The 25610-nt window shown below is 30.2% G+C and overlaps 2 protein-coding genes and 1 long non-coding RNA gene across 10 annotated transcripts in view; all 3 read left to right on the top strand.

The window, feature by feature from the left end:
* The window catches only part of LOC105430765 (adenylate cyclase type 5), a 106276-nt gene extending 100233 nt beyond the window's left edge, over positions 1-6043 (top strand). For all 3 annotated transcript variants that reach the window (XM_089073181.1, XM_089073180.1, XM_089073182.1), the window contains one exon: positions 688-6043. The gene's annotated coding sequence lies outside the window, so the exon portion shown is untranslated. The remainder of the gene's footprint in view (positions 1-687) is intronic.
* A 1171-nt stretch (positions 6044-7214) lies between these two features.
* LOC105430822 (putative peptidoglycan muropeptide transporter SLC46) lies at positions 7215-16062 on the top strand. 6 transcript variants are annotated; one of them, XM_089073183.1, is made up of 10 exons: positions 7216-8019; positions 9091-9324; positions 10160-10240; positions 10649-10891; positions 11629-11980; positions 12809-13204; positions 13897-14034; positions 14171-14254; positions 14568-14724; positions 14875-16062. In XM_089073183.1, exons 2-10 carry the CDS (start codon positions 9280-9282, stop codon positions 15005-15007), a joined length of 1629 nt encoding a protein of 542 aa, XP_088929309.1. In that variant the 5' UTR covers positions 7216-8019; positions 9091-9279; the 3' UTR covers positions 15008-16062. The 6 variants fall into 6 exon arrangements, with proteins under 6 accessions (XP_088929312.1, XP_088929309.1, XP_088929314.1 ...); XM_089073188.1 differs by having other exon boundaries at positions 10160-10261; XM_089073187.1 differs by having other exon boundaries at positions 10160-10440.
* A 949-nt stretch (positions 16063-17011) lies between these two features.
* On the top strand, positions 17012-20233 carry LOC148937392 (uncharacterized). Its single transcript, XR_016138437.1, has 2 exons — positions 17012-17443; positions 19272-20233. It is a non-coding gene; the product is annotated as an uncharacterized LOC148937392 (long non-coding RNA).
* Positions 20234-25610: the final 5377 nt, after the last annotated feature.

Below are 25610 nucleotides of genomic sequence, written 5' to 3'. Positions count from 1 at the left end.
ATGTTTAATACAGCAAGCAAAAATTTCATTTATATACATTGAACGTAAAATAACGCATGCAGAAGTAAATAATAAAATTAATAAAAACCATTGTAGAAACGCCGAACAAAACAATGATTGCAAATTCAATTAATTAATCGTAAATTTAGTTCTACAGTTAAGGTCGCAAATTAAAAAACCGCTATGTATTTTTTAGTAAATCGATATATTATCAAAACTGAAAATTTTAAAAATAACTAATTAAATAATTTCACTTATAATTCATCCCTGAATTGCAATACTTGCTATGAAAAATTTTAATTCAAGATCAAAACATTTCTGTACTTTTACGATTTGCAAAATGATAATACAAATTTAAATGACATCGTTCAGTCACGATGGGACTGAATTAATTTTTCAAATAATTCGTGATATAATCTTTTCTCATGAACGTAATCAAAGATTCAATTAACGAGTAGTGTACCGTGGAAAATTGAAACTTCGACCAAGCACAACATTAATTTCAAATTGCATTATACAAATATTTGAAGGAGTAAAAAGTTTTCGCAAAAGAAGAGAACTCTGCATATATCCTTCGCATTTCATTCAAATTATTTCGTTTCGTGTTACCGTCTAAGAATGTCTAGAGTCTAAAATAATTGCTGATCTTGTTTCGCTCGATCATTAATTAATTGGTAATGTTGACAGGTGGAAATGCCCGAGCAAGAATTCACGATGGACGACATGTCGCATCGGCGATCAGAGAAAGTATCAATTATTAATTCTCGCGCTCTTTAAAACTTCTTCCATATACTCAAGTCCAAAGACGACGGTATAATGTCCGGATCACATGTGCGGAAATTGGAGTCGTCGACAGTCCATGAACGATAATCGACCTATGACGAGCAGGATAATTTTAAGACAAATCTCAAGACAAATGAATCTTAATCCGACATTCAAAGGAATAAACCCCGGTATTTCGTTGCGGATTTCGTACAAATTACATTTCTCGCTTGTTTCACGTGCCGACTTTCAAATTGGAAGTGCCCGGGAGAAATGAGAAGTCTTGAAAACCAAATTACCGTATATACAGTCTAAAGAATAAATAAACTGAATTAAGAAACTTTTCGCAAACGCAATAAATATATAATAAAAGGAAACGGTTGTTTATTTCATATACTTCAGGAAAGCATAAAAAAAACTTTGATTCAACAAGATTGATGAATACAGCAGAAGGAACGAAATAGCATTTTGACGGTTGCTTTTTATAAATGAGATCGGCCATAGCCGACATTCTTACCGATATGTTTGAGAGTCGTCTTGCGCAATTTCGCCGAAAATCCAACGTGATTACAAAAGTTTAGCAACTGCGATCATCAGGCAAATTCGAGTCAAATGTGCACCGAAATGCCGGATATTAGTGAAATATAATAGGAGCGCTAACTCGTCCTCTTGTATATTCGTCGTACTTAAGCTTCTTGAACAATGCCTACAATGTATGTGATTGTGTGTTAGAAGCCTTTAGTTCTCTCGAATGCTAAAATGCCTTTAGTTCTCTCGAATCTAAAATTAATTAATGAGGTTCCGCGCTGATTACATTTGCGATAATCGATGCGAAATGATCTTTCGGCGTGAAATGTGTCTCTAGGTAACGATATTTTAGACAATTTCTTTCGAGGCTGAGCACATATGCTAAGTGAAATGTTATGTCGCAACAAGTGTCAATTGTTTATGCGTAAGCTTAAATGTGCGCATAATTATTTCATAAAGCGAGTAACAAAAATTCCACGTGATTTCATATTCAATTGTGTTCTCAAATTCTATCATATGTATTATCATATATATTATTTTAATTTTCAAATATTTGACGTTTTACATTATTTAAACAATAAGACTAGAAGAAAATTCTCAATTTTGTATTATTTAATATATTTAAAATTACGTTTCTTTAAATATTTCAAATAGATAAATATAACAATTTCCATAATGTAATGATATGCTTTGACAGAACAAATACGAATTATTTTTAAAATAGAAAGAAAAGAAAATATTTAGTCTCGTGACAATAAGAACATCCTCAAAGAAATAAATATATTTAGCGTCAAATATATGTAACATTAGTTGAAAAACTCGGGCCAATAATGTGTCAAGCCATACACAACAATTAGAAATAGCATTATAAATAATTTATAATTCCATGAAATACACATTCGTAAAAAAAAATCTCATTTTTTTCGTTTTTGGCTCAGCATTTTATTGATCCGAAACTTTCATTTACGTTATGTGATTTGTAGATAGCAGCTTCGTTATAAATAGTTTTTATAATTTCCGGATTAATCGAGATATTAATCTTTCTCGTGATGTGTCCAACGAGTTGGACATTTCTGCATTATTCTAGTCAGTACGAAGAGAGAAGATTCCCATGAGCATATATGTAATCAGAAATAAATCAAAAAAGATTAAGCCTGATACAACGAAACCGTGGACGAACGAAACCTTGTACGTGTACACAGTCTGTTTTAACATGAAGGGGACCACGGCGGATTAATAAATATATTCTAGAATCAACGATTGAATCATAGCCATCTCTGAGAATGTGACGAAATTACCGTTTTACTTTCGTTTGCTTTTCGTAATAATAATAATAGTCAGTATTTTAAGTAACGTTTCTCAATTGTTTCTCCATAATATGTTAAAGAATTATTTTTAAATTAAAAAAAGGATTTCTGATAAATCGCTAAAATTTATTCAATCTTTCACATTTTAATAATCGAAATATAATTTACTCTCTAATATATTAAATAATTTCAAAAATTATATTCAGTAATATAATTAAATTTTTATCTATATATATATATATATATATATATATATATATATATATATATACATACATAAAATAATTAGAATCTGGAAAAAATTATAAATTATATTATTTTTAGGAAAAAAAGGATTAGATAAGAAAAATTACCAATTTAAAAAATAATGAGTGCATAATTAAAAAAGAATTTAATATATATGTGATTACTATTTCATTTTATCTACGATCAAGAAATGAACGCTAGAAACTATGCTATTAGATACTGTATTTATTGCTATAATTTCTGAATTTGTTGTAATTTTTTTTTGTTATAATAACTTCTAAATTGGTTATCAAAATATCACAAAGATCTTTTTTTATTGATGTAAACTTTGATTGGTCCTTCGCCCGTCCGCAGTTACAATTCTACCTTGATTTCAGGGTTTTGAAGAACCTCTAGTGTGAAAGTAAATTCATATAATTGAAAGAGTAAACTCCGGGCGGATGTAGAAGAGAACTGTAAACATCGGACGAACGATTTTCTACACTAGCCAACTTTCCGACAGAAAGTTAATGAAGTTGCATGATGTTACCGCGGCGTCGACTAACCGACGAGTAGTATTTTTTCTCATCGATTTTTTTCTCATAACATTAAGAAACTGCTAAATAAAGTATTCTATTTAATTCAATCGTGTATGTCGCACTCTATAAACGTTGAAATGTACCAAGTAATTGTCTTATCTACCATTTCAGTTAATTGAAACATTAACTGAAACGTAAGATTATAAAATAAACAAAAGAATCGAAACGTTCAATCGCAGAGGTAAAAGGCTCAGTATAATAGATATTGATCATTGAAAGATATGTGAATGCAGGAAACAAACCATTTTCTCTTTTCTTCTCCAACGAAGGTACAGAGAAACCAATGCGGATTTGACCGTCAAACACGACAAAGCAGCTCGTTTAACTGCAAACTGCAAAGAGAGATGGAAAGATAAATACTTTGTGGAATCTCAATGGAAGGGAAACGGAACTTTGCAAAATCAACATTTCAATGTTTAAGATGTTCAGGAAATGATTTCCGAATTTATTTCCGCGATGGCAACGCAATAATATATATCTTTTTTTTTTCCTCGTAAGTTAGATTCCAAAGTGATATTGAAATTATCATAATTACTGAATCATTGAATCATATGTCTACTATTGAATTATTGCGATCTCTGCGGCGAAGGTGTTTGTGTAGAAAACGATCGATCGTCCGAATACTATGCGAAGCACGAAGTTCAACGAAGACGTCGACAGTTTCGCAGTATTCAATGTCTCATAGATTACACCCGCATGTAAATATGTACGTATGTATGTATATGGAACGCTTGTGTGCATATGTACAAACTCGGCCAAAGTGTATACATAGATGTTAATTACGTTGATGTTAATTACGTTGTGTATCTATCAGTGCGGCGCGAGCTCTCGATCTTCTCGATCAGAACATACATATCGATCTTTTGTGCGCCTAGGCAATCCTTCCTAGATGATAGATGAAAAAAAAAAAAAGAGCTATATTTGTTATAGGAAAAAAATACTAGAGCACGATAAAAAAATATTTTGACAAGTCTAATCGATTAACTTGATCGAACGATTACCATGAATGTCGTGTTTACCAAGCACATAATTTAACTTAATGAATTAAATGAGATGTCATGTGTGAAAACTGTAATGTATCGAATCACGTCGAATTGGATTAAATATTACGCAATCTAATTATGTGTGCTGCGGCAAATTTACGACTTCTCGACTAAAATGATCGTCGATTAATATGTTGTACGAGCATAAGATGAAAATTGAATTGATGCTTTCGCAACGATTTCGATAGCACTGGCAGGTCCAGCTAATATTTAATGTTGATTTACAAAGCTAGTCAATTGTTGAAATCAAGAGATCTCGACCGAATCATATTAGTCAATAAGCATTGGATCATTTGTGCCAAAACCAATAACTTTTTATCTTGAGTATAAATTTTTCTTGTATATATAATTGTTTTTCTTGTATATCTAAATATTTATATTTGATAAATATTTAAATCATTATTTTAGAAAATTAAAGCATACATTAAATGTATCATAAATTAAAAGATTCACTTATATATAATAATGATTACATGATGATGGAATTTTAAATAAATAGTATAAGTTAACATAAATTTAGATTTAAAAGTATTCTCAAATATTCTGAATAAATTATTTTAATTTTAAACAAATAGATGACTGCAATTTGATTAAAATTATATAATATAATTTATTATATAATATATATTGAATATTTGAGAATACGTTTAAATCTAAATTTATGTTAACTTATACTATTCTAATATATGTATACTAGAATAATATAAATTAACATTAGATTTAAAGGTATTCTCAAATATTCTGAATAAATTATTTGATACCAATAAATCACCATCCTCAAATTATTCTTTAATCAATTTCACATAGAAGCAAAATATCAAGATATATGAGAAGCACAAATGATCCATGTCAACTCGTATTCGAAATTACCGTGCATCGTACCGCATCGGAATAATCATGCAAGTTCTTACGTCATAAGCTCGTCTACTACATGTTTTACAATCTAGGAGCCTATTAACGTCAAAAAGTTAATCGTCTACATAATGACGATAGCTATTAACTCTGTCGACAAGATTTATAGTACACCATCATCATTTTTGCAGTAGGATTCGAAAGACCAAGTCATTGACAAATTCCTTAAACCGTCAACGACAGAGAGGTATTTTATTTTTCATTTTTTTTAACTCGGATGTTAAGTAAGTGAATACTAGATTAGTTAAGATATAGAATGTGTGAAATGAAAAAGTAGCTCGAAGCAGTGTGTTACACTGTTGTAAGTGGTACCGTAGAAAGTATCTTATAAAAATCGGGATGTATTGATCGATACTGAAATAACTGTCGACTATTTCTCTTTCAAGATTCCCCTACAATTTGCCTATGGTAGGATGAGATCTTTATTTACGACGTCGATAAAATATCGCGTCGATCTTAAAGTCAATATGTAACGATGCGAATCGATACGGAAGGCTAACTAAAATCGAAAGTGCAAGAAATAGAATAACAAATGTATTATTTATCATCGTTTCGAGAAAAGTGTAACTTCATGGCCTAAAGTTCAGTCTGTATTGAAAAAATATGATAGCCATAATCGCGTGCCGTGATTAACGCTGATATAAAATAAATTTTTAATAAAATCAAATTATCTACTATTTTATCTACTTTTTGCATCCTGTTTTCATCCTTTCTGACTTTCTTACAAAAATAAAATTATTTCTTTGAATAATTTGAAAAAATTTTAATTAATTAATTTTATATTTTATTAATAATTTATTATCATGTTTATATGTAAACGCAATAAGTTTGCATGTCAATTATTTAATTTGTCATTAATAAAGATTTCTGTGATTTTATGATATTTATTAAATATATTTTTATTTCATATAATTTTTTATATTTAATTAAGAAAAAAATTCTTTAATAAAACAAAAAAATCTAATTGAATAAAACGTTTCAGTTTTGTAAAAATTTGACTTAGAGAGCATGTTTTTAAATATTGATGAAGTCTTTGAAATGTTATATCTATGCCTCAAACTAGTTTAGTTCTTCTAGTTAACCCGTTAGCAAAAAAAGGAACCGGTTTTCTGACTTGACCAGCATTCTCACGATTTCACCATTATTTCTTTGAGGATCAAACGGCAGTTTAATGAGTTAACTATCCAACAAACTATCGAATAGTTTAACAATGTATTACTAGTTTTTGGGGCAGATATCAAATTTATAAACTATAATGTTACATTTTATTAAAGCAATTTATTAAAATATATTATAATTTTATAAAGAAATAAATTTTTTTTAAATGTTAATTATTTTTCTTTAAATAGAACAAAAATCATCAAAAGTTTTAAAATACAGCTTATATTTTATTACTTATATACTTTAACATTATTAATATATCTGACTTTTTAAAAAATCGATTAAGTTATATATATTAAAAGATCAAAAACTAGAGAAAAATATATCAAGTTTCATAAAAAAATCTACAAAAATCTACAAAAAAAACAGAAAAAGTAAAGTATCAACAGTAACAACGTAAATCCAACGTGACTTTCAAATCTCCCACAGAAACTGAAACCACTAAAGAAATCAATACTTTGCATCACTTGACAGGTGCCAACCGTAGCAAGTAGCAAGCTCTATTACAAACTAACATTTCGAGAAAGAGACCACTCTCCACGATATTGATATAACAAAAGAGAATTGAAATAGGATCGCCAAAAGAGAAAAATCACTCGTGGGACCACCTACGTCGCCGAGAAAATCCTCTCGAAAATCCATTTCCCTACATTTTCCGCACCACAAGATGTCGCCTCGGATTCGTTTAAACCTAGAGTATGGCCGACCTGATGGCAAAGACCGTTTCGCAGTCGGAGATAAGATATTGTGACGAATGTTTCGGAATATTATGTGGTCGCACTCATGAACGCATTCGTCAGCAACGGCCGATGACGCGCGAGGACGCGCAAATTCTCGCCTTCCAGCGTCGCATGACGCAACGTCGAGCGCGCAACGTCGCCGTTATTCGGCGAGGCCGATTACGTAAAATCGTCGATAAGATGCTCCGACTTGAACCAGCGAACGGAGAACACTCGTCGGAATCGGGTACTCGTAGCGAGCGTACTCCAGTTTCACGTCGGTTGCGCGTACGTCAGCCACATGCCAGCAAATCGCGTGCGTCGCATGTACATTGCTGCGGCAGATGCGAAGCACGTGCGCGAACGAAATCACGCTGGTTAAGCAATTATCACACGAATATCGCTCTATCGATGAATGACTTCGACGAAGGAGATCCATTGGAGATCGGTGAAAGGGGATAGCAGTGCAGAACTGCAGAACGACCGACGACGAATTTATTTTCATCTAAAGGAGCTCGATCTGTTCTATTCAATGCAGCTGAACGTGAAAATATGAATTTTTATGTTGGAAATGGAGCTGTTATTGATGGTGCTACTGTTTCTTGTTGATGGAAACAAGTTTGATTTATCTTAACTCGTGAATGTTATATTAATCAGACATACAAATACAAATTTTTTTTTTATGTTGTAATTTGACCGAGACAATGGAGTTAAATATCTTCCCATTAATTAACACATTTTCTTCATGTCATTTTTTTACATGGTAAGAGCCATAGAATATATTTAATATAGAATATATTTATCTCGTGAAACCTACTATTCCTTTACACACGTGTAAATTTTATTTTATGTAAATTTAAAAATTTAACGACAAGAAACAATAAATGTCTGTTCAAGCTCGTTATCAATTTTTTTCTTGACTTTTTCATCGATTTTAATCGCATAAAATAATTAATAAAAATTTTAAAAAATTGGAAACAATCATTCTTGTACTTATATATCTAGTCTGATATCAAATCGATATCAAAAATAGATATTAAAAACATTTCTTTGGATAACGTATCACGCTTACAAAAGCAATTAAATAGTTTGATTCAACCAATTTATCGAATGAATGGTAAATAATTATAAATTACACCGTCAGATAAATAAGAACGGTTATATAAACTATCATTCTTTGCGTTACACGTACACCAATATCCCTCAGTAGCGATCGTGTTAAGTTAGACATCTAATTTTTCAACATTCAACATCCAATTATCGTAAGTGTTATTGCGTATACCGCAATATCTCGCCGCATTCCTACTCATTATACTTGCTTGATATGATTAATCCTTGTTTGTTGTACATATTTATACTAATCAAAGAATCCATTCATATCGAATAAACGAAACTTAAATTTTAAAGTAATAATTATATAGATAAAACGTTCAATTTTAGAGTTTTTTGTTTATCACATATTTCTCCCCCTTCCTCGCCTCCCCTTCCAGATATTTGTATCGATGCCGGAAACTTTCATAAAGACTTTTTGATTTTAATTATATAATATGAATTTATAATACTGCATCTCAAAATCACAAGTATTTAATGCATACAATAATAAAATATAAAAGAATGTATTGATGTATTAATTAATAAGTTTCTATCAACGGAATGTCGTAATTAATTAAAACGTATATAAGAACATACATCTATTGTTACTCGCGAAATTTTACGCGGATTATTATGTAATCATTCAAATAACCGTATGATTAGAGAAGATATGAGATTTTTAGATATGCCTTAAAAACGATTGATAAGATATGCAAAATCGACTTAATGCTGACATTCACAGATAAGGTATCCTGTGGGTTCATAAAAAAACTAGCTCAGCAAATTTTATGCTAAAACACGTGCATAAATTATAATTCGCGAAATAAAACAGAGTTCGCCAGAGTTCAGATTGTTAACCCTCTGAGACAGTTGAGAGTAGTGGCCAAAAAAGTTCTTTCATATCAAAGAAGCTCTACAATAAAAGAAGACAATGGCAAAACCAGTAACAACTAATTATGATATCAAAACTAATGAAGTAAGTAATATGATGTTGATTTAAGTTAAAAAAATATCGTATTTGATAAAAAGAATATTTGCAATGTAAGAAAATGACAAAAAAGTTACTTTGCTCTATTGATTTTAACGGAAATATTTTTTATAATATTTTATATATAATTATTTGTAATTTTCTGTCATAATGCACAACACAATAATTAGATAACAAATTGGAAACTTTAATTTTTAATTTTTAAATATCTTTATTATATTTTCGTCAAAGAGATGTCGTAATCTTTTTTATGAAATTGTATTATTCTTTGTTTAAATTAGCACTAAAGATAAGTAGTAAATATTATTAAAAATATAATGTAAATAATTAAATAATTGAAATGTACAATAATTTTATTAAAAAAAAAGATAATTGTATCAACTAAAAAGCATCTTTTAAATCGTATTTGCATATCATCATTAGTTTTTAAATATTCAAGCCTTTAGTCAGCATTTTTTATAATAAAATTTTTTTATAATAAAGTTTTCTTAAATTAATTCAAAATTGTCGTATAACATCTTCTATAATATTCTAATTTTTTCAAAGTATAATATTTATATGTTATTAGCATTAACAATCGAAAAAAAGAATAAAATAATCAGAAAAAAATTATGAAGTCAAAAAGCGCCAAAAGAATCTCATAAAAATAGCTAAGAATTAAATAATAATGATTAGCATCAATGATTTTTTTCAATATGTACTCATGTTTCTGTCATGTTTACAACATTTGTAAATGTAATACCTTCTTAATGATATATATCCGTTTCTATGTCAAACGCTGAAATCTCTTACATCAATAATATTACTAATGTTTCCTTTCTAGATATTAAACTGGAGAAAGGTCGAGAGATCAAAACTATGTAGTTATCACAACATAAATGATACCGAAATGAAAATAGTGATGGTGAAATGCTGATATTCTTGTGTAACATATAATATGCACTATTGAAAACGTTTCTATGTGCATTTATGTGACAGAGATATTTAATATTTATATAATATATATTTATATATTGATTATTTTATACAATTAAAAATTGTAATTACATTTTTCCAATCTTCTTTCTTTTGTTATCGTCAGTTTGTTGTTGTCAGTTTTAAGAGGTAACAGTCATATTATATATTTTACTTCATTCGTCATTTTATTTTTTGCCAAAGTAGCTTTTTTAGTTTTATTTAGTTTTAGTTTAGTTTTAATTTAGTTTATTTTTTACAATTTTAATATATGTTGCTATAAACGATGTTGCTATAAACGAGCAAGTCGTCGAGTTTATATTAAACTATGTGTAAATGTTTATTTTACAATTTTTAGACGGCAGCAAGAATGGAGGAATCCTCTCGTGAAAACATGAAATGGAAAAAATACTTTGGATGGACAAAACATATATCGGTAGAGCCGACCATGTGGCTCTTCATGATGGCATTTATGTTCACATCAGTCGTCGAGCAAGACTTCTTTAAGTATAAAGCCTGTCGAGTGGATCATGGATATTCGGAACAAGTCTGTATGTCATTGAATGATAACAATAATACGGATATAAAGACCAAAGTACAGGTAAAAATTATAATATATCGTATTTAAAATAAAAAAGAAACAAATAGAAGGAAATATACATTTCGATAAGCTATCAAAATTTCGATTAGAAGAGATGTTTGAGCGCAAGTATCCAATTTGACTCGTATGTATAATTATCTTATTATCTACACTGCAAGATGTAAATATTTGATTGAAGTAGAGATAGTTGGCACATGGATGGCAGCAATATGGATGTTATCAAAGCAGTTGCTAGTTAAATATTAGCATGAGATATCTACATAACAAAAATTATATCATCTGCGATGTATCGTAGTCTATATTTAAGCATACATATATATATATTCTCACATTTCTCTTATTTTATACGAAAAAAATAATTTTAATTAAAATATTAAAAAATTTTTTCATATATAACTCTGAAAATAATTTTGGAACATTAAAATAACTTTGTAAGATACTTAAAGCATGATAATAATATTGATAATAAAAATTATTTTCAGATCTGTATTTGATTTTTAGATACTTCAGCAAAATACTATTTCTTTCGCGTATGAAAATTTATTTATTGGAAGTAGAAAATAAAATAAAATATTTAAAAGCAATTTTTAAAAATGTTAAAATGTTTGTAAGCAGCTCTTTCATGTAATATTTTAACCGTCCACTGTAATTTGAGATAGAGTCTTCGCAGTGCCGAGATGGCAATGAACTTCTATTCTGCAATTAAGAATTCCATTTAAGAAAAAATCATGTTGCAGATGACCGTGTCAGAATTTCAACAATGGAATGACATTGCCGGACATCTGGTGCCTATTATCTTGGCGATGTTCTACGGCAATTGGAGTGACCGGCATGGACGTAAATTGCCGCTCGTCCTCGGCTTAACGGGCAAATTTATTTATTCTTTTATGATCGTGATTAATTCCATAATGGAAACTTGGAATGTAAACATGATAATCTACACGGCAACCCTACCGATGAGTATATTGGGTGGCGATGTCGCAATTTTTGCCAGTTGTTTCTCATATATATCGGACGTAAGCTCTATGCAACAAAGAACCCTGAGAATTACGATTTTGGATGTCGTTTATCTCAGTACTATGCCTTCAGGTAAAGACAAGTTCGCTCTCAAAAAAGCTTTTGTTCTTATCGAGAAAATAATTATAATTATAATTATAGTATATTAAATATTTGAATTGTCAATCAAAATATTTTATGTAGGCATATAAGGAATGTAACTTTTTAAAAATATCTTTTATATACAGTTCGATAATAAGCATATCATTTCTCGTAGATTATATTGAATCAAAAAGTTCTGTGGCATTTTACGATTTTTGCAGTAACTGAAGATTATGAAGATTAATTTATATAGAATAAGCGAATGTTCGTACGAAAGAATAGCCCAGGACTATGCATCGATAGACACGCAATAAGATATTGAATGTGATCTACAAATGACAAAGTATTTCTTTATAGTGCAAATGACAAAGTATGTCTTTATAGTGCCTCCAATGTATAATGCCTCCATCGCCGCACTCCTAGCAATCGTGAGCATGCATAATGCTAGGCTATCATTTTGTAAAAAAGCTTGCTTATTCGCGAATATATAAAAACTTAATAACTCTTTAATTTGCAAAAGTCGTAAAATGATATAAGATTTTTTTTTTATTTAACCCACTTTTTATAACCCACTCTACTTGAGATAATACGATTACTATTGGACATCCTGTATAAATTAATATTGCACATTTTTATTACAAAATTTTTTTTATTTATTTATAAATAATTTTGGAGTTATTAAAAAAATCGGATGGATTATCAGTGGCATTACTGCTTTGTCAACTACTTTTCATGAAAATGTTCGATTATGTAAAATCTTTGCAATCTCTCTAGTGGCGTAACGTTCAAGCAATTAATCATATTTCTTTTTGTTCTTAGGAGTTGCACTTGGATCTTACGTGTTCAATCGAGTGGTTAACAAGTCCTATACGATTATGTTCGCTGTAAACGCAACCTTGCTCTTGCTGGCAATTGTGTACTCGTTTATATGGCTCAAATGGCGAACTTCACCACAACAACAAATGCTTTCGGATACTAATTGGCTGCTGGATTTCTTCGATGTAAAGCATGTCTCTACGACGGTGCGAACGTTAGTGAAGAAGAGACAGAATCACGGCAAATTACACCTATGGTTACTTCTTCTCGCGATGTGCCTATATACGTTTCAGAGAGACGAAAAGCCCAAGAGTCAAATGTATACTTCACTGATCTTTAAATGGGACGTGACGGATTTTAGCAATTTTAAAACATTTCAATCAACTCTCTTCGTATTAGGTCAGTTTTTTAAATTTTTAACTGAAATTAATTTTAATATTTCGCGATGAAATCAATCCGAACAACGATATGTTCTGAGCGATGCAAGTGAAAGGAGAAATTTCTTATCGAAATCGCAAGAACTTTCACTTTCGGCACTTTCGAATTTACAGTTTTGTAATTAAATGGCAATAAATAAATTGCAACCGTATTGCGCTTGTATAAAAGGCTCGGTTTTTTTACATAAAAAAATATACAAAGATCGCTGCGTAAAATAAAATATTAATTAATTTTTTTCTAAATCTTTTTAATATTCGCATTATTTTAAATATTTTTTTCATTTTTTCAATATTTATTATAGTTATAAATATTTCAAATAAATTAAAAGCTAGATATTAATTAGATATTATATAGTTTATAAGCGGCACAGAAAGAAGTTTTGCTGAAATATTTGAAAATTTGGGTCAAATTTGAAAATAATTTTGTTGAGCTATCAAAATAGAATTATGCATTCAAATTGCTAGAATTTTTGCAAAAATTTTTTCTTTTATACAATTAAACAATTTTGATAGCCCAATAAAATTGTTTATTGATTTCCACTTAAATTTCTAGATACTTCAATAAAATCATTCCTTCCACGAATACAGTTATTTTAAATGATATATAGATATTTTAAAAACATATGATATGCTTAAAAAGAATTTTTGTTTTAGCAATGTTGATTGGAGTGCCTATTATGAGTAAATTAATGGGAATGAGGGATGTTTTCATCGTAGCGGTTGGAACAATAGCACATGCATCTGGAAGAATAGTATTTATTTTAGCCAAACGACCAGAACTATTTTATGTGGGTAAGTTAGATGTCTTTCTAAATCATTGTTTCTAAATGCTATATGATGTCATTATTGGTTAATTAAGACATTTCATATATACATTGGATATAATAAAGTAATCAAGAAATATTTTATAATAATAACCATTTTGCAGGTGCTACTGTCGCCGCTTTAGGTCCAGTAGTAGCTCCGGTACTTAGATCTATGACTTCGAAACTTGTGCCTATAGAGGAGCGAGGTAGTAATTAATTATATTTTTATTAATCTACTTTTAAATTGAAATTGGTTCAATCTCAGAATCAACACAGACATATAATCATTTTTGATATTAGAAAATCTTCTAAATTAATTAGAAATAAATTTTAAAAAACTTTGCCAGTGTCTGGAATTTTGTAAATAAAATTGTAAATGAAATTCTGTAAAGTCATCTCTATGTCAGAATCGAAATTCGTCCGGTTTTAAAGCTATCGGTTTTATAATATCGTTCCGGATAATTTCTTTTTCCTGTCATAACAAAAAAAAAAAGATAATCGTATCGCTCTGATTTTCAGGAAAAGTATTTGCGATGCTTTCTGTATGCGATAACGCGGTCCCGCTATTTAGTGGCAGCTTATATTCCCAACTTTACAACGCCACAATAAAGACAGCACCAAATTCATTTTATTGGTTAACGTTTGCTACGCAGATTGCCGTGCTTTTGTTAATTCTGTAAGTAAATTATATTATTTTTCTAGACGATATCTTTTCGTATTCTTTATTTTTAGCCTTAATTGAAAATATTAGAAAATATTTCATTTAATTGCATTTATATATAATCCAATTTTAACAAATCAATTTTAATGACATTATTTTCTTCAGATTGATTCACTTTTCGTCGTGGTCTAAACACGCGACTGAACAACAAGAGTCTATTAATGATGATGCTATGGTTCCATCTCTTCCAAATACTGCCGAAACTAGCTCATCGGGTAGTATAACAGCTCAAACTTAGAGAGCATGTGATAAGACTGCCTTATATACATACGTATCAAAGGTCACCTTATCAAATACTGACGTTTCACTTTATGAAGAAATGTATAAATACACAATACATTCATAACTTAAAAATATTATAAATTAATTATTATATTTTATTATTTAGTAAAATATAAAACTAGAATTTAGGAAATAATGTGTACATCATAATAATTATATATGAATTAAAAATATTTACATCATTATTAAAGTATTAATATATATTTTTGGTATAAAACAATTTTGTACATAATAATGTTACATTAAAAACAATCTTAAACGCGAAAAATTGATTGCTAAATTGAGAATCTACTGACTGAGAATTATTGTATAAATGTAGATTGTATAAATGCATTTATAATATAACATCTGCATCTTGTTGTTCACAATAGCATTGTAGATTATTAGAAATTATATTATATATTCTCTAAAATTAAATTATATTTTTATATTATATTATTGAAGATATTTACTATTAAATTTAATAATCTTGAACTATGCTTGTATAAAAAACATTTCTATATGTAATATTAAACAATAGATTTATATATATATATATATATCTTATATTTTTTTCTTATGAATCATATTCGTCGAAATTGAAAAAACAAATTGTACGCAGAATTAATTAGTAAATGATTGCTCATGACGCCAATTCATTTTTAATCTTAAATACATGTAACGCGTTTTATTAATAATTAGATGAATCATGAAACGATTGGAACTAAAAAGCACGTAGGAAAAATTCTTTAACATCACAATGACGCATTTGAAAGAATTAAAGATATTAGCATAATTGATCTAACATTTAAAGATCAAAACATGCAATTTAAAATGAATAATAGTATTAGGATTTTATTAAATATAATACATTTTTTTATGGAAATGTCGATATTTATTAACGTTTTAAATATTTAAAATAAAATAAAAATAACGCTTCGACGATGTAATAAAATTATTTTGTATTACAATTTTTTACATGTTCAATATTTTATAAATAATAATAAATATTTTATTACTCTCAAATCAAAATTGTTGAATTAAAGTTTATTTCTAATTAATTTAGAAAATGGTATTTCTTATCATCCACATATGTATAAACTTAAATCTATAAACTACAAAAAATTTAATTTAATTTTAAACTTTAATTTGAAATTTTTAATGTCAAATCTTAAACCTAATAACTTCGCGTGACTCATAAAACTTTTCTTAAAAGTCTCTCAAAATGAAATTGCCTCTAACACCGTCAAGAGATCCGTAATTAGCATAAACAGCAACACCGGTAGGACTGGTTTTTGGAACTATGATTTGCATTTACTCAATGTTTAAGATGATTCTAGTAAAACTAGTTAGTATTCAATGTGTGCGAACTACAAGCATGTCAAGGACTCTTGGCTAATTGTTGTTCATCGTACACAATTTTTGATACAAAGAAAATGTACCCTTAGAGAATTGAACTTTCTGCATCACAATCCCGACAAAAATAAACCTAATTTATTTTAAAGAAAAGAAAATAAGAAGAAACATATCCGTTAAAAAAATAAAAGAAAACATATATCAGTAATATGAATAGCCATCTTTTTATTATTTTCAATATTTCCAATAATCAGCTATATTTCTGTGCAAAAAAAAAATAAAAAAAGCACTTTCGAAAATCAACTCACACGATAAAATTGTCAATTATATAATACAATGCAATCAACATTAGCTTGTTTAAATATTGTGAATGTGACAATTTCTTTTAAATACTTCAAAAAAAATCATCACATTAAATTGTATCTTAATAAACATTATATTAGAAATATTACATTTATATATAATTCGTAGTCTTTACATGCATGAGTTTCTTATTTTTCATACCTGTGTATTTCTCTTAATTTTTAATTAATCCGTTTTCCATTTATCATATCTAACGATTATAACAATAATCATATCTGCACCAGTCTGTCATAGTTCCAATATAGTTATGTATTAAGTTACATAGACGCTTGACGATTTGCTTCTTGTATATGCGACATGCAAATTTAATAAAACTAAGTTTTTCATTTCTAATTACTAATTAATTGTTATGCAACAATTTCTCGCACTAGAAATATGAATTACTTCTTCCTTCCTCTTCCGCGAGCTGTTCACTGGCGCGCATCTATTTGATCGGAATGCTGCAAGCGCAAGTCAACATGAATGAAAAACAATGAAAAACGAACAAAAACACCTGCTCGGTTCCTTGACCGAGAATTCCTTGACCACGTACGATATACGGGCGATATCGCTTCTCACGTATGCATCCTGACCCAAATATCCACCTCTCAAAATCCGTCGGTATAAAAAGTCTGTCAGCGTTTAAAGATACGTACTGTTTGTTTCAAGCATCACTCCGTTAAGGGACAGCCATCGTGGAATCTTCGACATCATGGTAATAAACTATACAGCGAATAAATTATTAGCGTTCTAAATTAATCTAAGTTATACCTCATTTATAAGATTTTTTTAAAAATAAATGTAAAAGAAAATAACGATATAATTCCCCTCATGAAAATCCTCATTGGAAATCGGAGCAGTTGGCTCTCGTTTTGTTATTTAATATCTCGTCATGCAAAGAGAGAAGATTCGATTTTATCAAATATGCATATCACGAAATTAATTATTAATAAATGCAAATTAATTAGTAATAATTAGTAATAAATACGGAGAGGAAGAGATGCTATATGTTAATCGATTTAAAAAGTAAAAGTATGATCGTGATATCGGCATTTCCATCGGAATCTATAGCATTTCAAGCATAAATTTCGAATAATAATTCATAGTTTATCGAGTTCCTGATCTATCGCCTCTATTAATACGAAATTGTTGCGGGTTTTACGCGGATAAACACGGAAAATCATTGCGATCGCGCGGCAATGAGAAACGATAAAGCCGGGGCGATGCATTATTCACGCAGTTAACTCGATTGTCAATCGTCAGCTTCCATCGAAACTTACTTGCAAATTAAATAAGATCGTTCGGTTTTCTCTTTCCGCGTGCGCGATTGATCTCAACGTAAATTAGACCGCGGACGATTTCTGCATTCGAACGAGCAGCAACCGCGCATTCTCGAAAATTACATGGCGAGAACAGATTACGAATTAAAGAATACAGTTGTATCTGCTGTTATTTTCGTATTATTCCGCATTTTCGCGCGAAAATGTGCGGTTGATAACAGTGATAATTATAATCGCACTCGGCGCAGCAATTTAAGGTTGGCGCGACGACATCATTTTTTTTGTCGAATATGTCAGTTTGCTGACGAGGCATTAAAAGACTGTCTCTACCGGCTATTTTATAACGATATACCCATTTAAATGGGAAGCGGCTAGTGTTATAAAATCGGAAAAACATACTAAAAGTAATCTTATATTTTACTGTACTTTGTTTCACAATTCATGCATTAAATTCATAAAATATTTTATGAATTATCAAATTGCACATGAGCTAGCGAAAACAGATTTATCATTTCTATTTGAACAATTTTAAGTTACGATTAAGATAAATGAACGCGCTTTAGCAATAACAGTTAGACATAGATAAATCCAAGTCAATTGCTTTTGCATTGCATTGCAACTTAATTGAAAATGAAGAATAAAGATATTGCATTTATATTAGGTAGGTTATTTATCCCTCGGACTAAGTTTGCATAGTTCAAATAGTCATAGAGAAAGTTCTATCCACGATGGTTTTTACCTTGCGTCGAGGAGTAGCAATTTAGACGATCGGTAAGAGTAAAAGTTCACCATCAAAATATCTGGCGGGAAACAAATTTTTACCCCGACATTTGCACATGCAACGAAACAAAGTGCAAAAGACTCGTGCTACGAATTGTCCTAATCGTGTACCAATTAGTGGAAAAACAGGTAGAACCAGTTGGTTAGATCATATTTCATAGGCCGAGATGTAGCGAAATTACAAAATATCCGAACAGTTTAGGTTGCAAAAAGATAACGAAAGTATTCTTCATTATCTCAATATGTAAAAATAATAATATATAGACACTGATAATCAAAATTGCTTTATCGCCTTGGTTTCCAGCCGTAACATTTAATATAACTTGAGGAATTTAAAAATGTTCGAATTAAATTATGGCGAGTAAAATAATATATTTTTAAATATATACTTCAAAATATTGTACCTTTCTTTCTTTGCGTAAACTTTAAACCACCATTAAAAATGACATGATGTATTGCGAAACTATGCATCTCCGTTTTCAGATCTCTCTGAGAAAAGTTATTATCATTATTGCGGCCGCCGTAATCGCGTTTGTACATGCGATACCGACTCCTAGCCCAGTTTCATCCGGGGCTATTACGATTTACCCGATACCCCAAAGGCCGCCCTACGCACCAAACCCATGGATCTACCCAAAACCCACCACGGTGCAACCTACAGGACGCTGAACGACAATCTTGGATCGCCGCCGAGTTCTTTTTTTCCAGAATTACACGGGTATTTCATAAGGCTGACTTTGTAACCGTTCCTTTTCAACTCTCGCATACTCGTTAGTCTACTTTTAATGACTAATGAGCAAACGATTTGGATAATGAGCGTTTAACTTCTCTCAAACTCGCCAGCTTTGAATTACACGAACTTTGAATTAACATCGATAATTTGACGAACAACTGGTGATTATTCAGTCGCAATTAGCGGTAATAAAGCAAATTTATTCATTAAATATACGAGAAAGTTATATTAATATTTTCACTTTAATTAATATCACTAGCGTAAATAAATAGATTATGTTTATGTCACGAGATTATATAAATCTAGTAAATTGTATCACGTGATTAAATGTATATATATTGTTCTAAATTACATCCAGTTATTTAACCATCTTTTTATATAAAAAAAGTGAATGTTATATAAAGAAATTTGCAAAGATGTTAATTACAAAACGACGTACTAAACTCAGAATGTATTATTATGATTAATGTATTCTTTTATGTATTAATAAATTTCTTAAAATAAATTCTTGTCATCTATCGCTCTACATTATCTCTTGGATTAAATTTGTAATTAATATCGTAATCATTATTTTCTGTCTCATTACTTCTCATATTATTATATTATTTATTATATTATTTAAATAAAAACTCTACAGGTTGTCGTATATTTGTATCATTTGCACTGGCGAGAGATGTTCGTGCAGATTTAACACAAAAAAAAAAAAAGAAAATTCTCGTTTACGCAAAAACGAAAAAACGACTACTCAACACAAGACGAATGGCGATTCTTAACTGTCTGGAAACGCGTTTTTTTCTCCAAGATAATGGCTTTTGGCCTACCGAGTAGTCTCGTTCTCGTTACGATGTTACGAAGAATTCGCTTATTCGAAATGGAGAGCCACACAGGTCGCTGTGCCGATACGACGATAACGATGCGCGTCACGTAGGTATCTCGCACACGTAAAGTCGCGTAACAAGTAAAGTACTTTTGCACCCCCGGCCGTTCCCTTTTTTCCGACATCTCCGTGACGTCTATTGTGGCAATTTACCTTGCGTACTTTGCACCGTATCATCGTCCGAGTACAGTTGCTTCCATCTATTTCCGCGTTCGTATGACCCAGTTAAAGGAAGATCGCGCCCCAGCGAGAAAGTGAAATAGCCATGCAATTTTATCAGTCACGGAAATTCTCTTCGATTTTATATACGTATACATAATCACATATGTATAATTTGATTGTATTATATTATACATAATATAATTTGACTTTTTTTTATAATCATCTCTGATTATTCGAAACGTCAGGATATACAATCGCCATATACTATCGCCAAGCGAAGCTTTAATATAATTTGTACGCTTTGCATCATTAGCGGAATTGCATCATGCAATTGACGTCAGTTTCCGACACGAGTTATAATCAATTCAAAGAGAAGAATTAAAGCTGTCGCGATGTATTTATCAATCGCTAATTTGCAAAATGAAACATAAATGATCGAGTGCTTGAGTTAAATATAATAAAATATCAAAATAAAATAAAAAATAAAAAATAAAATGTCAAATAAACGCTTTTCTTTACGTCATACAGGGGGTAATTATAAAAAATATGAAAAATCAGATCGTAACGTTGTTTCCGGCCGGGCACGTGTTACACACGGTTATGTCACGACGGATCTTTTGAGAGACCGAGAGTGACAATCGGCCCGCATTCATAGAGGAACGGGAATTAAAACTCGCTACAGCTCGTTAATCCGGTTACACGCCGTAATAGCGCACGCGGAAGCAGCGAACAAAAACGTTATTCAATACTGGCCTAAAAAGAGAAAATGTAATCACGAGCTCGAGCTCGCGCCATGACGGTCGACGATTCCTTCGCACAAACGTTTTCACGGTGAAGTTACGGCGAAATGTCAGTATTCGTGCAAGTGCAAGGTCGACGAAAAATTTCCACGTAATTTTAAAAAAATTGAAAATTATGTAAATGTATATTAAATAGGGCGCATTTATATATTTTTTAATCAAGTTTTTTTAATCAAGTTTAGGCAATAACTTTTGAATTAGTAATTTTTTTTACAGTCCGATAGTAATAAATAATTTAATCGTATCGACACTTTTATCAAATTGTTGATAATTAATCTTTATCACATTATTTCGGATTATTTTGCGTGACAGATCATAGCAATCTGTATGCTGAGAACCGTAACACTGCATAAGAGTGTATAGACCTTCACTTTCGCTAGATGCGTTATATACACAGGGTGTTCCGTAACCAACAAATAATAGCATATTTTAAAGAAAAATTAACATTAAAAAGTTTAATATGAAATATAAAAACAGTTTCCAAGCTATAAATAATAAACATCATAAATATATAAACGTCACAAAAGTAATAAGTAAAAAGTAATAAGTAATAAGTAAAAGTTTTTACGGATGGAATTCGCGTACTCGTGTTTTAATTACACGTTATATCGCTCGATTATTTGCCATTACTATTCTATCTATTCTATTTAATCTATTCTGTTTAATTTAATTCTATTTATTCTATTTAATGTATTCTATTTATTCCATTATTTATTATTCATTTTCATTATTTAGATAATATTGTGATTTCCTAGTTAGTGATTTAATTAACAATTAAATTCTGAAATATTAACTTTATTAGTTTCAACATTATTCTTGCTGTTTTGTTTTATTTTTCTCTTTTTCCTTAATTTTCTCTATATTACAAAAATAAAGTAATTCAAAAATTTATCGTTCATAAAATATTTTATAATATACCGGCAAAATATATAATATCATAAATATATGTCAATAATTAATTGTTGTAACTCAATCTTGGCTTTATGTATTCATTCATTCAAATGCTCTTTCAGAGCAATAAATCGACGAATGATCATAAATGATCTATTTATTTAAAAATAATGTCATGGTTATCCATGATTTTATCTTATTGATTTAATACGTGTCAGAAAATATGTTTTCACAAATTTGTTTCGTATATACATACACCACAGAACAAAATGAAATATAATGTAACAACTCACCGACATGATGCGCAGCAGCGGAGTTGGAAATTACATTGTTCTACATAGAAATGTAGAAATCAAATTATAGCAGCGCTCGAAATAATTGATATTTCAAAAAGTAATTACGCGAATAAACAACAAAACCTACTCACCCCAGGGTTGCTCCGCCGGTGCCCGACGCCTCTCCTAAACCTCCTCCTCCTCTCAGATTGTCGGGGTCAGATTGTCGGTTTGTTGCACTCACACAATACTCGCGAAAACGCGGTTAATTACAATCGTGATATAATATAATATAAACTACAATTGCACATTATTCTCGATGTTAACCATGCAACACGCATTTTGTTTTAAAATTAATGTGACAAAAGTAAGTAGAATTTAAATCTGCAAATTGTTTTAAATCTTCACATATTTATGTAATTTGTGTGTGTGTGTGTGTGTGTGTGTGTGTGTGTGTGTGTGGATGTGTGTGTGAGACTAAAAGAATGTTTTAAATAAATCAGCGATATATGTAAAATTGATACACGTATAACGGCAACTTCAATTTGATACTACGCGCTAAATAAAGTCGAATGGTCAATTAATATGGCTGGTCTAAAAATGTGTAATCGAAATTCAGTACCGCGCACGCAATATACATATTTGATACTATATTTGTAAGTCCCGCGAAATACGTGTATTATTAACAAATGGTCGATACATCATCACCGATTTTTCCTTGATTTCGCTTTCGTTACTCCCCGTTCGTTATTCCGCACTTCCAATTTCGAAAAATACGCGGATAAATTACGCGCAAATCGGCGCGACGCGAAATGTACACGTAATTTTAAAAGAGCTAATCGCCGTCCGTAAAAATACCGCCGACGAAACGATAATTCCCGCCGTCTCTTTCACCGCCATCCCTCAAAGGAACAAATCGCGCGGAATACCCAAGTCTCGCCAAGTAGCCATACGCTCCCGCACGTTTGCGAATTGCGTAACGTAAAAGCTAATCAATCGCGTGAATTGCTAATTGATAATTGTTCATGGAAAATTATCGCATTCTCCCGTCGGTGGTATTGCGCACTAAAGGATAATGAGCCGTTGCCAGCCGGGTCGAAGGTAGCCGCGCGAATGACGACACACGATAGGCTCGCGCTACCGCGCGAACAACAAAAACGCGACAACAAAAACAACAAGTGCTCGCCCGCCTCACACATCATTCATCAACAATCATTCATCGCGCACACTATCCAAATAAAGTGTATAACCCTTCAAAAATATACATACTCTAATATACATACATTTACATACTCTAATTACTACGAAATAAATGGTCTGAATATTCCGTTCTTAAGTCCACGATGCTAGAAATATTTACATATGTAAGTTCGAGATCTCGGATGAAAAGAGAATTGACCAATTTCGTTTGAATAATTCGGCCAATGTAATTGATCAATTCTCTTTTCGTCCGAGATTTCAGACGATTTCGAAGATTTCGGATATCGATATCTAGCATGTCGTGGTCACAAGGCTTTAAGAATATTCTTGCTCTGCGCGCAATAAAATAAAGGAAATATATTAGGGACAGAAATAAGACAGAAATAAATATTAAATTTTGGAAATAAAAATTCAAAATAAAAAAAAAAATAAACGCAATGCATAATGGACACAAATAAGTTTAAGTATAATTTAAAGTTATATTTTATATGTATTTGTGTCCATCGCGCTCGTTACCCTCAAAATTAAATCACTCTAAAAAGCTACAAAATAAATATGTATGTATTGAATATTTCGTTCTTATTAATTATTAATTATTTCAACGAATTTGCACATTTGCTTCATTTTGTAGATTCATTGCTTAATTAATTCAATTCATTTTAAAAGCTTAATAGAAATATTATCATGTATTAAATTCGTAAATTTTGATAAATATGCTGCAAACTGCACTATATATAATACACAGTAAAATAAAATCGATACGCACACATATTCGTGAAATTAAGTCTATTATAGATAATCTATAATTTGTGTTAGAATTCCGAATAAAATTCTCATTATAACTTTACGTGCCACATAATATAAAGAACTTTAAAAATCAGAATATGTATGCACATATAAAATATTTGTAATATATATTTGTATTATATAAAGTACCACATGTAAATAAAATTAGAAATTAACATTAAATTAATTTAATCCTAAAATCTGACGCAAATTACAGATTATTTAAAATAAGCTTCACAAACAAATTATACTATCTTCCTTTTTTAACAAAAATATCAGTTAATTGCTTCACTCTTTTGTAGAGTTATTAATTATTTATTTACAAAATAATAATATTTACGAAGACTAAATTTTATCTTTAAAAAAAGCATTAAACCTAATAATTTTTTAAAAATAATAGAATAATTAATTTAAATATATATTAAAAAAAAATTAAATAATTTGAAAGTAATTAAAAAAATTTACTATAAATCAAATCTATTCTTATATACATAAGTGCACGTGATACTTATAAAAAATTAAAGAAAAACTAAACTAATATTGATTACCGTGCTGTAAAAATTAATAACAGCTGACAAATCACTCCGCGTATACGCATATAAATTATAGGTTTGAGTTATATCGATCGTTATCGGCCAACTTCTTACAAGTTAAAAACTATCGTGACCTCAATATTTTTGTATCAATTAACTTTCAACTTTTCAATTAATCTCCATAATATGCTGCATATCAAATAATGATTGTAGGACACCCTGTATGCGACGAGAATCGGATTGGCGTGATCCTTGGAATCCGTAACACGTGAACGCGCTAATAATAGATTTCCTATTCACGTACGTCGCAGGATAATTCACATCGCGTGAAAACGTATGCACGTGCACTTGTGAGAGCAGGAAAAGCATTTTATCCATAATAAGTATACGATAAGTATACGTTGAGTGGTGACCATAAGAAAATCATTTATGTGATACGCGGCTGATTTCACCGGCAACGGTCAACTTTAGTCTCAGTTTAACTGATCTCCCATCTCCTTTTCATAATCTCTCCGGCGAAACCGGTCATCAATTTTGTAATAATACGTACGAAGATGAAAGTTGC

Source organism: Pogonomyrmex barbatus, unplaced genomic scaffold (genome assembly GCF_055798465.1).
Source record: "Pogonomyrmex barbatus isolate J1 unplaced genomic scaffold, ASM5579846v1 scaffold14, whole genome shotgun sequence".
Lineage (NCBI taxonomy): Eukaryota > Metazoa > Arthropoda > Insecta > Hymenoptera > Formicidae > Pogonomyrmex > Pogonomyrmex barbatus.
Note: the sequence above shows the minus strand (reverse complement) of the source record. Positions and strands in the feature narration are given on the sequence as shown.

Coding starts and splice junctions, on each gene's coding strand:
- LOC105430822 (XM_089073183.1), top strand. CDS start 9,280: ATGGCAAAACCAGTAACAACTAATTATGATATCAAAACTAATGAA. Junction 13,205..13,896: donor ATCAACTCTCTTCGTATTAG/GTCAGTTTTTTA, acceptor TTTTTGTTTTAG/CAATGTTGATTGGAGTGCCT. Junction 14,035..14,170: donor ACCAGAACTATTTTATGTGG/GTAAGTTAGATG, acceptor ACCATTTTGCAG/GTGCTACTGTCGCCGCTTTA.